We start from the raw sequence: 12,314 nt of genomic DNA, 5'->3' as shown, positions 1-12,314 counted from the left end.
ATGCTTGTTGGTCATTTAAATTTCCTATGCTATTAATTGCCTGTTCATAGCTTCTAGACATTTTTCTATTGAGTTTGTCTTTTTCTTAATGGTTTGTAGTAGTTCTTTACGTACTCGGTCCAAATCTCTCATGGATTATAAGCACCACAAATATTTTTTCTTAATCTATAGGTAGTCCTTTAACTTTATTTGTGGTATATTTTGTTATAGAGTTCTGTTATATATACAGAAAGTTGAGTATATCATAATTTTACAGCTCAGTGAGTTTTCATAAACTTAATATACCCACATCAGGAAACAGAACATCACCAGCATGCCCTCTTCTAATCATTGCTCGATAAAGGTAGCCATTATCCAGACATCTACAGTTGTGTTGGGAATTTCCTGGCAGTCCAGTTAGGACTCCGCACTTTCACTGCCAAGGGCCTGGTTCAATCCCTGATCAGGGAAATAAGATCCTGCAAGTTGTGCAGCCAAAAAAAAAAAACGGTTAATTTTTAAAATTGAACATTTTAATTGTGGATTCATATGCAGTTGTAAGAAATAATACAGAGAGATCTTATGTGCCCTTTACCCAGTTCCCCCCAGTGGTAACAGAGTAAAACTATAGCACAGCATCCAACTAGGATATTAACATTGATACAGTCAAGATATGGAATATTTCCACCACCACAAGGATCCCTCATAGTGCCTTTTATAACCACACCCACTTCCCCTCCCTCCCCCTCTTCCTCCCCATCCCAACGTACCCTATCTTTAACCCCCAGCAACTGTTGTTTTGTTCTCTTTCCAATAATTTTGTCCTTTCAAAGAGTTTTTTTTGTTTGTTTTCTTTGGTTTTTTTGTTTTTTGCGGTACGCGGGCCTCTCACTGTTGTGGCCTCTCCCGTTGCGGAGCACAGGCTATGGACGCGCAGGCTCAGCTGCCATGGCTCACGGGCCCAGCCGCCCCGCGGCATGTGGGATCTTCCCGGACCGGGGCACGAACCCGTGTCGCCTGCATCGGCAGGCGGACTCTCAACCACTGCGCCATCAGGGAAGCCCCAAAGAGTTTTTATAATGGAATCACACATTATATACTAACCTTTTGGGACTGGCCTTTTTCACTCAGCAACTTTGCTAGAGATATTCAGGTTGTTGAGTGCATAAACAGTTCATTCCTTTTTATTGCTGACTAGTATTCCAGGGAACAGATATACCACCATGCGTTTAACCACTTACCTATTGAAAGACATCTGGGTTTTCTTCCAGTCTGGGGCTATTATGAATAAAGCTGTTATGAACATTCAAGTACAGGTTTGTGTGTTAGTTTTCATTTCACTGGGGTAAATGCCCAGGAGTACAATTGCTGGATTATACGGTAGTTGCATGCTTAGTTTTTTAAGAAACTGTCAAATTATTTTCCAAATTATTAACACATCTGCACCATTTTATATTCCCATCAGCAATGTATGAGTGATTCGGTTTCTCTGTGTCTTTTCCAGCAGCTGATGTTGTCAGAGTTTTTTATTTTAGCCATTCTGATACTTGTGTATTGCTATATCATTGTGGTTTTAATTTGTACTTCCCTAATGGTAAACGATGTTGAACATCTTTCCATGTGCTCATTTGTCATCTGTACATCCTCTTTGGTGAAATATCTGTTCATGTCTTTTGCCCATTTTCTAATTGGATTTTCTTTTTAATGTTGAGTTTTGAGAATTCTTTATGTATTCTAGATAGTAGTCCTTCGTCAAATATGTGGTTGCAAATATTTTCTCCTAGGCTGTACCTTGCCTTTTCATTGACTTAACAGAGTCCTTTAAAGAGCAGAAATCGTGAATTTTGAAGGTTTATCAGTTTATCCAATTTATCAGTTTTCCCTTTTATGGACCATGCTCGTAGTGTCAAATCTAAAAATTCTTTGCCTAGCTCTTCGATCCCAAAGATTTTCCTCTATGTTTTATAACTTTACATTTTACACTTAAGTTTGTGATCAATTTTGAGTTAAAGTATAAAGTACTTTATACTTTATATAAAGTATGAGGTTTAAGCCTAGGTTCATTTTTTGCATGTGCATATCCAATTCTCCAGCACCATTTATTGAAAAGGCTATTCTTCCTCCATTGAACTGCTTTTGTTCATTTGTCAAAATTCAGTTGGGCAGGGACTTCTCTGGTGGTCCAGCAGTTAAGACTCCACGCTCCCAGTGCAGGGGGCCCAGGTTTGATCCCTGGTCAGGGAACTAGATCCCGCATGCTGCAACCAAGGGCCCGCACACAGCCCAATAAATAATTTTTTTTTTTTTTTTGCGGTACGCAGGCCTCTCACTGTTGTGGCCTCTCCTGTTGCGGAGCACAGGCTCCGAACGCGCAGGCTCAGCGGCCATGGCTTACGGGCCCAGCCGCTCCGCGGCATGTGGGATCCTCCCAGACCGGGGCATGAACCCGTGTCCCCTGCATCGGCAGGCGGACTCTCAACCACTGCGCCACCAGGGAAGCCCCCAAATAAATAATTTTTTTAAATTCAGCTGGGCATATTTGTGCAGGTCCATCTCTTGTTTGTTTGTTTGTTGTTGGTTTGTTGGTTGTTCTCTTGGTCTTTGTATCTCTTTCTCTGTGAATACCACACAGTCTTGATTATTGTAGCTACATAATGTTTTGAAATTGGTTAGACTGATTTACCCCACTTTATTCTTCTTTTCAAAATTGTTTTAGATATTCTAGTTCTAATATCTTTGCCTTTCCACATACATTTTAGAATTATCTATATCTACAAAAAAATCTTACTGGGATTTTGATCCCAGGAATCGCATTAAGTCTGCACACCAGTTTGGGAAGAATTGACATCTGTACTCTGCTGAGTCTTCCAATCCATGAACATGGTAGGGTTCTCAATTTATCTAGACCTTCTCTGAATTTTTGCATCAGCATTTTGTAGTTTTTAGTACCTAAGTCCTGCACATGTTTTGTTAGATTTGCACCTAAATATTCCTTTTTTTAAAAGTAATAGTTGTAAATTGTATTTTTAATATCAGAGTTCATGTGTTCATTGATAGTATATAGAAATATAACTGATTTGTATGTTCATCTTATATCCTGTGATCTCACTGTACTTACCTATTAGTTCATGAATTGTTTTTTAGATTCCGTGGGAATTTTTACACAGTCATCTGCAAAAAGGGAGTTTTCTTTCTTCCTTTCTGATCTATGTCCCTTTTATTGACTTATTGCACTGGTTAGAACTTCTAGTGCTATGTTGAATAAGAGTTGTAAGAGCGGACACCCTTGCTTTCTTCCAGTGTTCTTCACATATTCTTCAAATGTGTTCTTAATTACTCATTGAAACATTTTTATGATGGCTGCTTTAAGATATTTGTCAGATCATTCTAACACATCTGCCATTTTGGCATTGGTATCTCTTGATTTTTTTTAACATTTTTATTGGAGTATAATTGCTTTACAATGGTGTGTTAGTTTCTGCTTTATAACAAAGTGAATCAGTTATACATATACATATGTTCCCATATCTCTTCCCTCTTGGGTATCTATTGATTTTTCTTAGTCACATTGAGATTTTCCTGATTCTTGGTATGAAAAGTGATTTTCAGTTGAAACCTGAACATTTGGGATATTATGCCATAGAACTCTGGATCTTGTTTAAGCCTCTTTTAGGTGACATTTTCTGACATCACTCCGGCCAGGGAAGGGGGCATGGTACCACCTCATTACTACCATAGAGTGTAGAAGTCCAGGTTCCCCACTTGACCTCCATTGACACTTGAGGGTAAAGGAGTTTCCTTCTTACTGCTGGGTGGAATGGGAGTTCTGGTTCCACTAGGCCTCTGCTGATACCACCCTGGCCAGGAGGGGTAGGAGTTCCTTGCTACTGCTCCCTACCTGACTCACATGAACACCACAGGAAGTGCTGCCTCATTACCACTGGGTGGTATTGAAAGTCCTGACTCTCCACTAGGCCTCCGTTGACATCAGCCCAAGGGAGAGGGGTGCCTCCTTACTTCCAGGTGGGGGTGGAAGCCCAGGCACATGACTCCACTGACACAGCAGGGGTGGGCACCTCGATACCACCTGCTAGGGATGAAAGTCCCAGCTACGTCTTTGACCTTCTCTGACACCAGCCTAGCCAGGGGTCTTGGGGGGATATTGGGTACCTTGTTACAGCCTGGTGGGAAGTCTAGATTCCCCACTCAGCCTTTGCTAGCATAAGTGAGCGTAGGTCACAGATTTGTTTCTGCTGGGGTTGGCCAGAGTAGAGAAGTTATTGTCTTAAGTGTTCCTTTCCTGATTTTGTCAGCTGGAGAGAGCAGGCTTTTGCTGGAGGGTTTTTTTTGTCTGTGCCCATTGGTGTTTCAGACTTGCTAGCTTCTTCATCTCCACATCTGGGATCTATGAGGCAAAGAGAGAACCCAGGGAATTCACCACATGCTGTTCCATGGGTCCTGAGGTCCTTAGCCGATCTGCCTTCTTCTGTCCACCTTTCAGGGTCTTCTTATACTTGTTTTATATCTAATGTCCTGGGGTTTTAGTTGTCCTGGTAGGAGGAAGAGGGAAAAGTATATCCATTCCATCTTCTCAGATGAGTGACAGAAAGGGGGATTTGCAAAAACATATCATTTAGTATAAGGATTAGCCATGGCATATGTAAAGCAACCAGACCATGAAAGGCACTGAAGACAATGATTGCTATTATTTTTCAATGATTCAAAGATTCTATCATTCTCAATTTGATTATTTTGTTTCACGCTATGATGTTAAATTCTAAAATTCAGTAATTCTATGTTTTGGCATTTCCATGTACGGAACTTGACCTTTCTTCCTTTCCCTTTTTTCCTATCCCTGGACTGTCCTAGGGAATTGTTGATTCTGAGCAAGTGTTCCATTGCCATGTCTTGCAGAGAGCAGAGAGCATCAATCCGGTTCAAGACCACTCCTATGAATACCCTCATGGATGTCCTTCACCACAGGCCAGGATGGGTGGAAGTAAAGGAGTAAGAAGCCCTCACCCCCAGCCTTGTTTCTCCTTCCCTTTGTCTCACAGGTCCTTGTCTCCCTTCGTTTTTGTCCCAGCTCCCTTGGGTGGCCACTGGGACTTGTCCCAATTTGGCTGTGACAGGGGCCGACATTTATTTAGCATTCACAATGTGTTAGGTGCATTACTGATGTCATCTCTGTCTTATTGAAGCCTTATAACCATCCAGAAAGATGTGAATATGTTCAGAAATATTAAGTCAATTGTTTAAGGTCGCACAGCACCTAAGTGTCAGAGTGGGATTCAAACCCAGTTCAGTTTGACTATTCCACAGCCAGTGTCCTATAGCTCTCTATGCAACCATCACAGACCTGTGGGGTGAATCCTCCGGTGATGGCAGGTCCTGGCCACTTACTAGTTCTGTGACCTTGGACAAGTTTTTTGACCCCTAAGCCTACATTTCTTCTTCTATGCTGGGCCCTGGGGATACTGAGATGAAAAAGCAAACAATCCCTGGCACATAGTAGGTGTTAATATTAGTGAAGGTTAAGGTTTGGATGCATGTAACAGAGACACAAGATAAAAGAGGCTTTGACAGACTAGAAGTTTATTTACCCCTCCCATTGAAGTCCAGATATAGGAGGTTCAAAGATGGTATGGAAATGTGGGACCCATCTGCTTCCGTCTTTCCACTCTGCTATCCTTTGAGTGAGACCCTCATTCTCATGGTCTGAGGTGGAGTTCCTGTACATTCCAAGCAGCAGGATGTAGGAAGGAGACAAGAAAAGGCATGTCCTACCCTTGAAGGACACAACCCAGAAGTCCCTCACATTTCACTGGCCAGAACTTAGCCATGTGGACACACCTAGCTGCAAGGGAATCTGAAAAATGTAGACTACATTTTCCAGGTAAATGTTGGAAATTCTATGACTGTAGAAAAAGGAGAGAATAGATATGAGGGGTGAGGGCAACAAGCTACCCTGCCAGGGTCCTCAATAAATATTTGTTGCATAACAACAACTAAGCCTCCTAGACACTCTTCCACACTTTACATGCATGACCTCTTTGAATCATCCCAGTAAACCTTCCAGTAGGTGCTATCATCATCTCCATTTTCCTGATGAAAAAACTGGACAAAAAGAGGAAAAATATACCATGTTGGAAAGTGGAAAAATACACCGTGTTGGAAAGTGTTGGAATATACCATCTTGTCAGGGCTTGAGCTAGGGTTTTCACCTAGCCTGGCTGTCTGCAGAGTCCCAGGTTCAGCCTCCCTGTTCTAGCAGCCTCTCAGTAATTGAAGGAACAAATGAGTGAATAGGTGAATGCATGCTTCCTGCTGCCTGGTGCTGGAGTCTAGCAGAGGAGACAGACCCTTACTAAATCATCCCACAAAAAAATTAGGAATTGGCTGACGGTGGCAAGCGTGGTATGGGGAATCCAAGATGGCAGAGTCCTCTCTCTGGCACTTTGGGGAGTATTACCGTGTTGGTGATGATGGTGATGGTGGTGATGATAGCAGCTACTGTGGATTTTCCTTCTTGGTTCTCTCATGTATCACGCTAATATCAGAATGAGTTTTCCTTCCCTGGATCCAGAAGAACTGGATGTAGTGGAGGATGAGGCGGGGGAGGTGACCGGCAGGTATATGGGAAAAGGTACTGTCCTGACCTGCCACGTGATCTGAGGCTGCCCCCTGTTTCTCCTCAGCCTTGCTCCATGGTCAAGTGGAAGAAGGTCTGAGGGTTCGTCTGGTGCTGATAGTGTGGGAGTCCATGAAGCAGGTTGTTTCCTGGCTGATCCCAAATTGCCTCGAGAGTCCTCAAGTCAGGAAAGGCTAGAGGCCAGGGCCTTTACACCAGACATGGCTCGGTGAATGTGAGACCTTTTCCTTAGGACCTAAGCTGGGGTCTGGTATTTCCAGATAGAACGAGGTCCCAATTCAGACCATCAGCCTGTTAGGTCAGAGTTTGGAACAGATGTGGCCAGAGCTGTCCCCTCCCTTGCTTCCCACAAAGAAAGCTGTCCTTGATGCCTGGAACTGCAGCAACCATCTTGTGACCTTGAGATGATGAGCATGAAGACAACATGTTAAGGATGGCAGAATGAGAAGTTAGAAAGAACCTGGATTTCCTGTTGACCTTGTTGAGCAGTTTAATATTTTCCTGGGTGATTTAAGAGCAACTTGACTGTGATAATCATGAAGATGGTGTACAAAATGAACAAACTTGTGGAATTAGAAAAGAATCCAAAATCCACATCATGGTCTACAAGGCCCTGTTTGTTGGGCCCTACTCCAGTTTCAGTGTCATCCCTTACGTTTCTCCCTCCACTCTGGCTTTTTTTTCATATCCTTGAATGAGCCCTTTCCAACCTCAGGGTCTCAGTTCCTATCCTTCCCACTCCTGGAACCCTCTCCCCACTGCCCTTGATCTGGCTGTCCCTCCTTACCATTCAGATCTAAGCTGAAAGGTCAGCTCCACAGGGTAGCCTCCACCTAAATAGGTTCCTCAGCTGCCCTGCCTCATGGCCTCCAACTGGGTTATTCCAACTGGGTTATAACATTTCACAATTCCTCATTAGAGAGTTGTGTATTTGTTTCCTTGTTTATTTTTTATCTTCCCCACAGGACTGTATGTACCACCTAGCCAGGTGTTTTTGTTCCCCCTATATCCTTGCATCCAACATTGTCTCTGACACCAAGACAGCCTCAACACCTATGTGTTGTATGAATGAATGAATACTTCATTATTCATTCATTCATCCATTATTCATTCAACTAAAACAAAAGGTGGGTTAAAAAAAAAAGCAAATTGTGAAAGGAAATAGACAAGAGTAGCTCTAACCACAGAGCTCGGAATCTGGAACCCGATGGCCTGAGTTCCAGTCCTGCTCTGCCACTTACTAGCTTATGAACTTAGGTGAGCTCCCTAACCTCTCTGTGCCTCACTTCACTCATCTTTAAAATGGGCATAATAAAAGAACCTAACACTTAACAGTTACTATGAGGATTAATGAGTTAATATTTGTAAAGTACTTAGAACAGTGTCTGGCACATGGGAAGTGGAAGTAAGTATCAGCCATTAGAAAGTTTTAAGAACATGCCAAACGATGCCATGTGCCACATATGGATACGCACATATATACACAGTAAAACTATAAAGACACTCATAGAAATGATTCCAAATTCAGTCTAATGGCTTCCTTTTGGACAGGAGAGTAGGAGATAGAATCAGTCAGGAATATACGTGGGGCTTCAGTTATATCTGTAATTTTTTACTAAAAAATTTGGAAGTAATCATGGTTGTGCATTTCATTTCCTGTCAAGTCTTTTTGAAGCGCCTCCTCTGTGTACTCCAGCTCTGGTATCTGGATTTGGTAGATCAGTCTGGTTTCCTGTCCCCCTCTCTGGCAAGGTGGTGAAGAACAGGGTCAGAATCTGGAGTCGGGCAGGCTTGGGTGTGAATCCTGAGGCTGCCATGTCCTCACTGAGCAAGGCTGTCCCCGTCTTAGGGATCCAGGCATGATCGTAGTCACTTCTGGGGCTGCTCTGAGGATTCAGTGAGAGGAGGGCTTTCTGAACTGGGAAGGGCTTATAAATGTTGCCTGTTTCCACTGCTTGGTCGTGTGGGCTCAGGGGTGGCTACTTGGATGCTTCCAGAGCCCAGGCAGGTAACATGACCACGTAAGGTTGGCCCATTGTCATGGGCCATAGGGCATGGTGGGGACTGTGATCTGGAGAGGGTGTGCCCTGTCTAAGGCGGTGGGTGCCAGGGGGCATCTGGGCTCAACGTGGCCAGATCTGCTGATTGTTTGAAGGAAACCAGTAGCCTGGATTTTTGCAGGGACATTTCTGTAGTTTTCACTCTGGCCTCACAAAGTACATGGTGGGCAGCAACAGCCCGAGGCCACCTCCTTGAGACTTACCTGATGGACAGACACACCACCACTTACCCCTGAGCTGCACCTCCCTGGGCCCCACATCTCCAGGAGTGCTGAGGTCCTCAGGTCCTGACTTTTGTCCCACCCCCACCCCCAGTGAAGGGGAGTGGGATTTCTACTGGTGCGATGTTAGCTGGCTCCGGGAGAATTTCGACCACACCTACATGGATGAGCACGTGCGGATCAGTCACTTCCGAAACCACTACGAGGTGAGCTGGGTGGGCCCAGGGGACTGGGTGTGGCAATGAGCAGGGGCTGGCTTGGGGGTCCAAGGACCAGAATGGAAAAGTACAAGGGAATTTGGGGTACATGCCAGGTGAGAGACATGTGCCCTAGATTCACGATGAGCTAAATAGTGTGAGGGAATAGGGATCTCAGACCTGAGGAACAGCCCACCTTGGGGAGGGGACTGAGGTCATGGGCCGTCTGACTTCAGGTGCGAAGGCTAAAGAAGCAGGATGCTTGAGGGATTATGTGATTTCAGGGTGAGGCAAGTTGAGCTGTTTGGAGTCTGGAGATGGGAGAGAGCTCTGGGAGGAACCATACCACAAAGATGGGACTCGAGGGGCCAGTGGTGGGAGATTTAAAAAGTTTAGTGCAGCTTAGCAGTTAGAAAAAGAATTTTGGCATCAGACAGGCCGGGTCAAACCCTGGCTGTGCTGCCTGTTAGCTGGATAGCTCTGGGCAACTGACAACCTTCTGAGCCTCAGTTTCCTCACCTGTAAAGTGGGGATAATTATAGAATAGCAGGCTCTCAGTCAAAGTTACTCTTATTGTTACTCTTTTTTTTAATCCTTTTTTTTTTAAGATTTATTTTTATTTATTTATTTTGGCTGGGCCGGGTCTTAGTTGAGGCACGTGGGATCTTCGTTGTGGCGTGTGGGATCTTTTAGTTGCAGCATGCGGGCTTCTTAGTTGCGGCATGCAGCATCTAGCTCCCTGACCAGGGACTGAACCCAGGCACCCTGCATTGGGAGCACAGAGTCCTTCCCACTGGACCACCAGGGGAGTTCCTCTTATTGTTACTCTTACCGTACAGAGAATGGGGGCTGTGGGGGGCAGTTGGTGGGGTGGTTGGAGAGGGGCAGTTGGTGGGACGGTTGGTGCAGGGCAGTGGGCATGAGCGCCAATGGCCTGCCTGTCCATCATGCTGCTCAGCTGACCCGCAAGAACTACATGGTGAAGAACCTGAAGCGCTTCCGGAAACAGCTGGAGCGCGAGGCGGGAAAGCTGGAGGCAGCCAAGTGCGACTTCTTCCCCAAAACCTTTGAGATGCCCTGCGAGTACCGTCTGTTTGTGGAGGAGTTTCGCAAAAACCCAGGAATCACCTGGATCATGAAGCCTGTGAGTGCCCAGTGCTGGGGACTGGGGAGAGGGGGTGTCCCAGGGACCAGAGCAGGGATCCTCCATTGACACAGGAGTCTGCCAATGGAGAAGGACAGGACTCTGCCTGGGAATTCAGCCTTAGATGCACCATCTGCCTTCCCCTAAAGCAGGGGTCCCCAACTCCCGGTCCGGAACCTGTTAGGAAGCAGATGCACAGCAGGAGATGAGCAGCGGGCGAGGGAGCAAAGCTTCATCTGCCGCTCCCCATCGCTCTCCATTGCTCCCCATCTCTCCCCATCACTCCCCATCACTCCCCATCCCTCCCCATTGCTCCCCATCTCTCCCCATTGCTCCCCATCACTCCCCATCGCTCCCCATTGCTCCCCATCGCTCCCCATCACTCCCCATCACTCCCCATCACTCCCCATCTCTCCCCATTGCTCCATCTGCCGCTCCCCATCGCTCCCCATTGCTCCCCATTGCTCCCTACCTCTCCCCATCTCTCCCCATCACTCCCCATCGCTCCCCATCTCTCCCCATCACTCCCCATCACTCCCCATCGCTCCATCTACTGCTCCCCATCACTCCCCATCGCTCCCCATTGCTCCCCATCGCTCCCCATCACTCCCCATCACTCCCCATCACTCCCCATCTCTCCCCATTGCTCCATCTGCCGCTCCCCATCGCTCCCCATTGCTCCCCATTGCTCCCTACCTCTCCCCATCTCTCCCCACCTCTCCCCATCTCTCCCCATCTCTCCCCATCTCTCCCCATCGCTCCCCATCTCTCCCCATCGCTCCCCAACTCTCCCCATCACTCCCCATTGCTCCCCATCTCTCCCCATCGCTCCCCATCTCTCCCCATCGCTCCCCATCTCTCCCCATCTCTTCCCATCTCTCCCCATCACTCCCCATCGCTCTATCTGCCGCTACTCATTGCTCCCCATCGCTCGCATTACTGCCTGAACCACCCCCACCCTCACCCCTGTCCGTGGGAAAAATTGTCTTCCACAAAACTGGTCCCTGGTGCCAAAAAGTTTGGGGACCACTGCCCTAAAGGACTGACTACATCTCCTCCTCTCTGCAGTGTGTGGACCCAGCACCTATGACTGCTGGTATACAGTAGATGCTCAATAAATGTTCACTAGATAAACAAGTGATCCTCAGGACACCAAGGCAGGGAATCCAGAGTCTCTCTTCCTGAAATGAATGAAAACAATGGCCAGGCTGTGAGAAGTGCTTTACTTGCATTGCCCCACTTCTTGTAATGGTCCTTGGGAGGAGGTATTACCAGCCCCAATTTAAAGATGAGGAGCCTGAGACCTATTCATTCAAGCATCCCACAAATGCTTACGGAGCACTTGCCATGTGCCAGGCACAGAACTAGATGGTGGGGATACAGCTCTCAGCAAGTCAGACGTGGGTCTCTGCCCTCCTTGAGGGCAGACAGTATGCAGAGGATACACGTGTGATTATAGCTGTGCTAAGTGTCAATAAGGAGAATGGTGCCAGCAGAGGAAACAGCAGGAGGATTTCCCCCAGCCCTTCAGCAGGCTTCTCGGAAGAAGTGAGAGATTGGGCTCTGAGACCAAACCCCTTGGTTCAAATATTAGCTGTACCACCTACTGTGTGACCTCAGGCAGATTACTTAACTTCTCTGTGTCCCGGTTTCCCCATCTGCAAAGTGAGAATAACTATAGCACCTATCACATAATGTTGTGTGACTAAATGAGTTAACACAGGTACAGCACATATTAGGTCCTCAATGAATGATAGTTGTTGTTGTTATAAGAATTAGTATTGAAAAACAAACAAAAGAAAACAAATACATTTTTTAAAAAGAATTAGTATTGAGCTTCAACCTGAAGGATGCAGAGGAGTCAGCCTGGAGAAGGGCAGAGGTAGGGAAGAGCATTCCAGGAAGAGGGAACTGCATGACCAAAGGCCTTGCATCTGGAGGAAGCCCTAGATCAAGAAACTGAGTGGCGGGCAAGGGTACCAGAGCACCTGCCGGCCCCTCAGCCCTTCCTCGTGCCAGGACTGGCTCTCACCACAATGCCACCATAGCCTTGAATGGCAT

The 12,314-nt window shown here is 46.2% G+C and overlaps 1 protein-coding gene across 1 annotated transcript in view; it reads left to right on the top strand.

Moving 5' to 3' along the window:
- The first annotated feature begins 4,930 nt into the window (after positions 1 to 4,930).
- The window catches only part of TTLL9 (tubulin tyrosine ligase like 9), a 43,403-nt gene continuing 36,019 nt past the window's right edge, over positions 4,931 to 12,314 (top strand). The window contains exons 1-3 of the mRNA XM_060123931.1: positions 4,931 to 4,986; positions 9,007 to 9,118; positions 10,068 to 10,253. Of these exons, the coding sequence (XP_059979914.1) occupies positions 4,931 to 4,986; positions 9,007 to 9,118; positions 10,068 to 10,253 (354 nt within the window). The remainder of the gene's footprint in view (positions 4,987 to 9,006; positions 9,119 to 10,067; positions 10,254 to 12,314) is intronic.

Source organism: Lagenorhynchus albirostris, chromosome 15 (assembly GCF_949774975.1).
Source record: "Lagenorhynchus albirostris chromosome 15, mLagAlb1.1, whole genome shotgun sequence".
NCBI lineage: Eukaryota > Metazoa > Chordata > Mammalia > Artiodactyla > Delphinidae > Lagenorhynchus > Lagenorhynchus albirostris.
The sequence above is the reverse complement of the archived record's forward strand: the minus strand, read 5'-3'. Positions and strand labels throughout refer to the sequence as shown.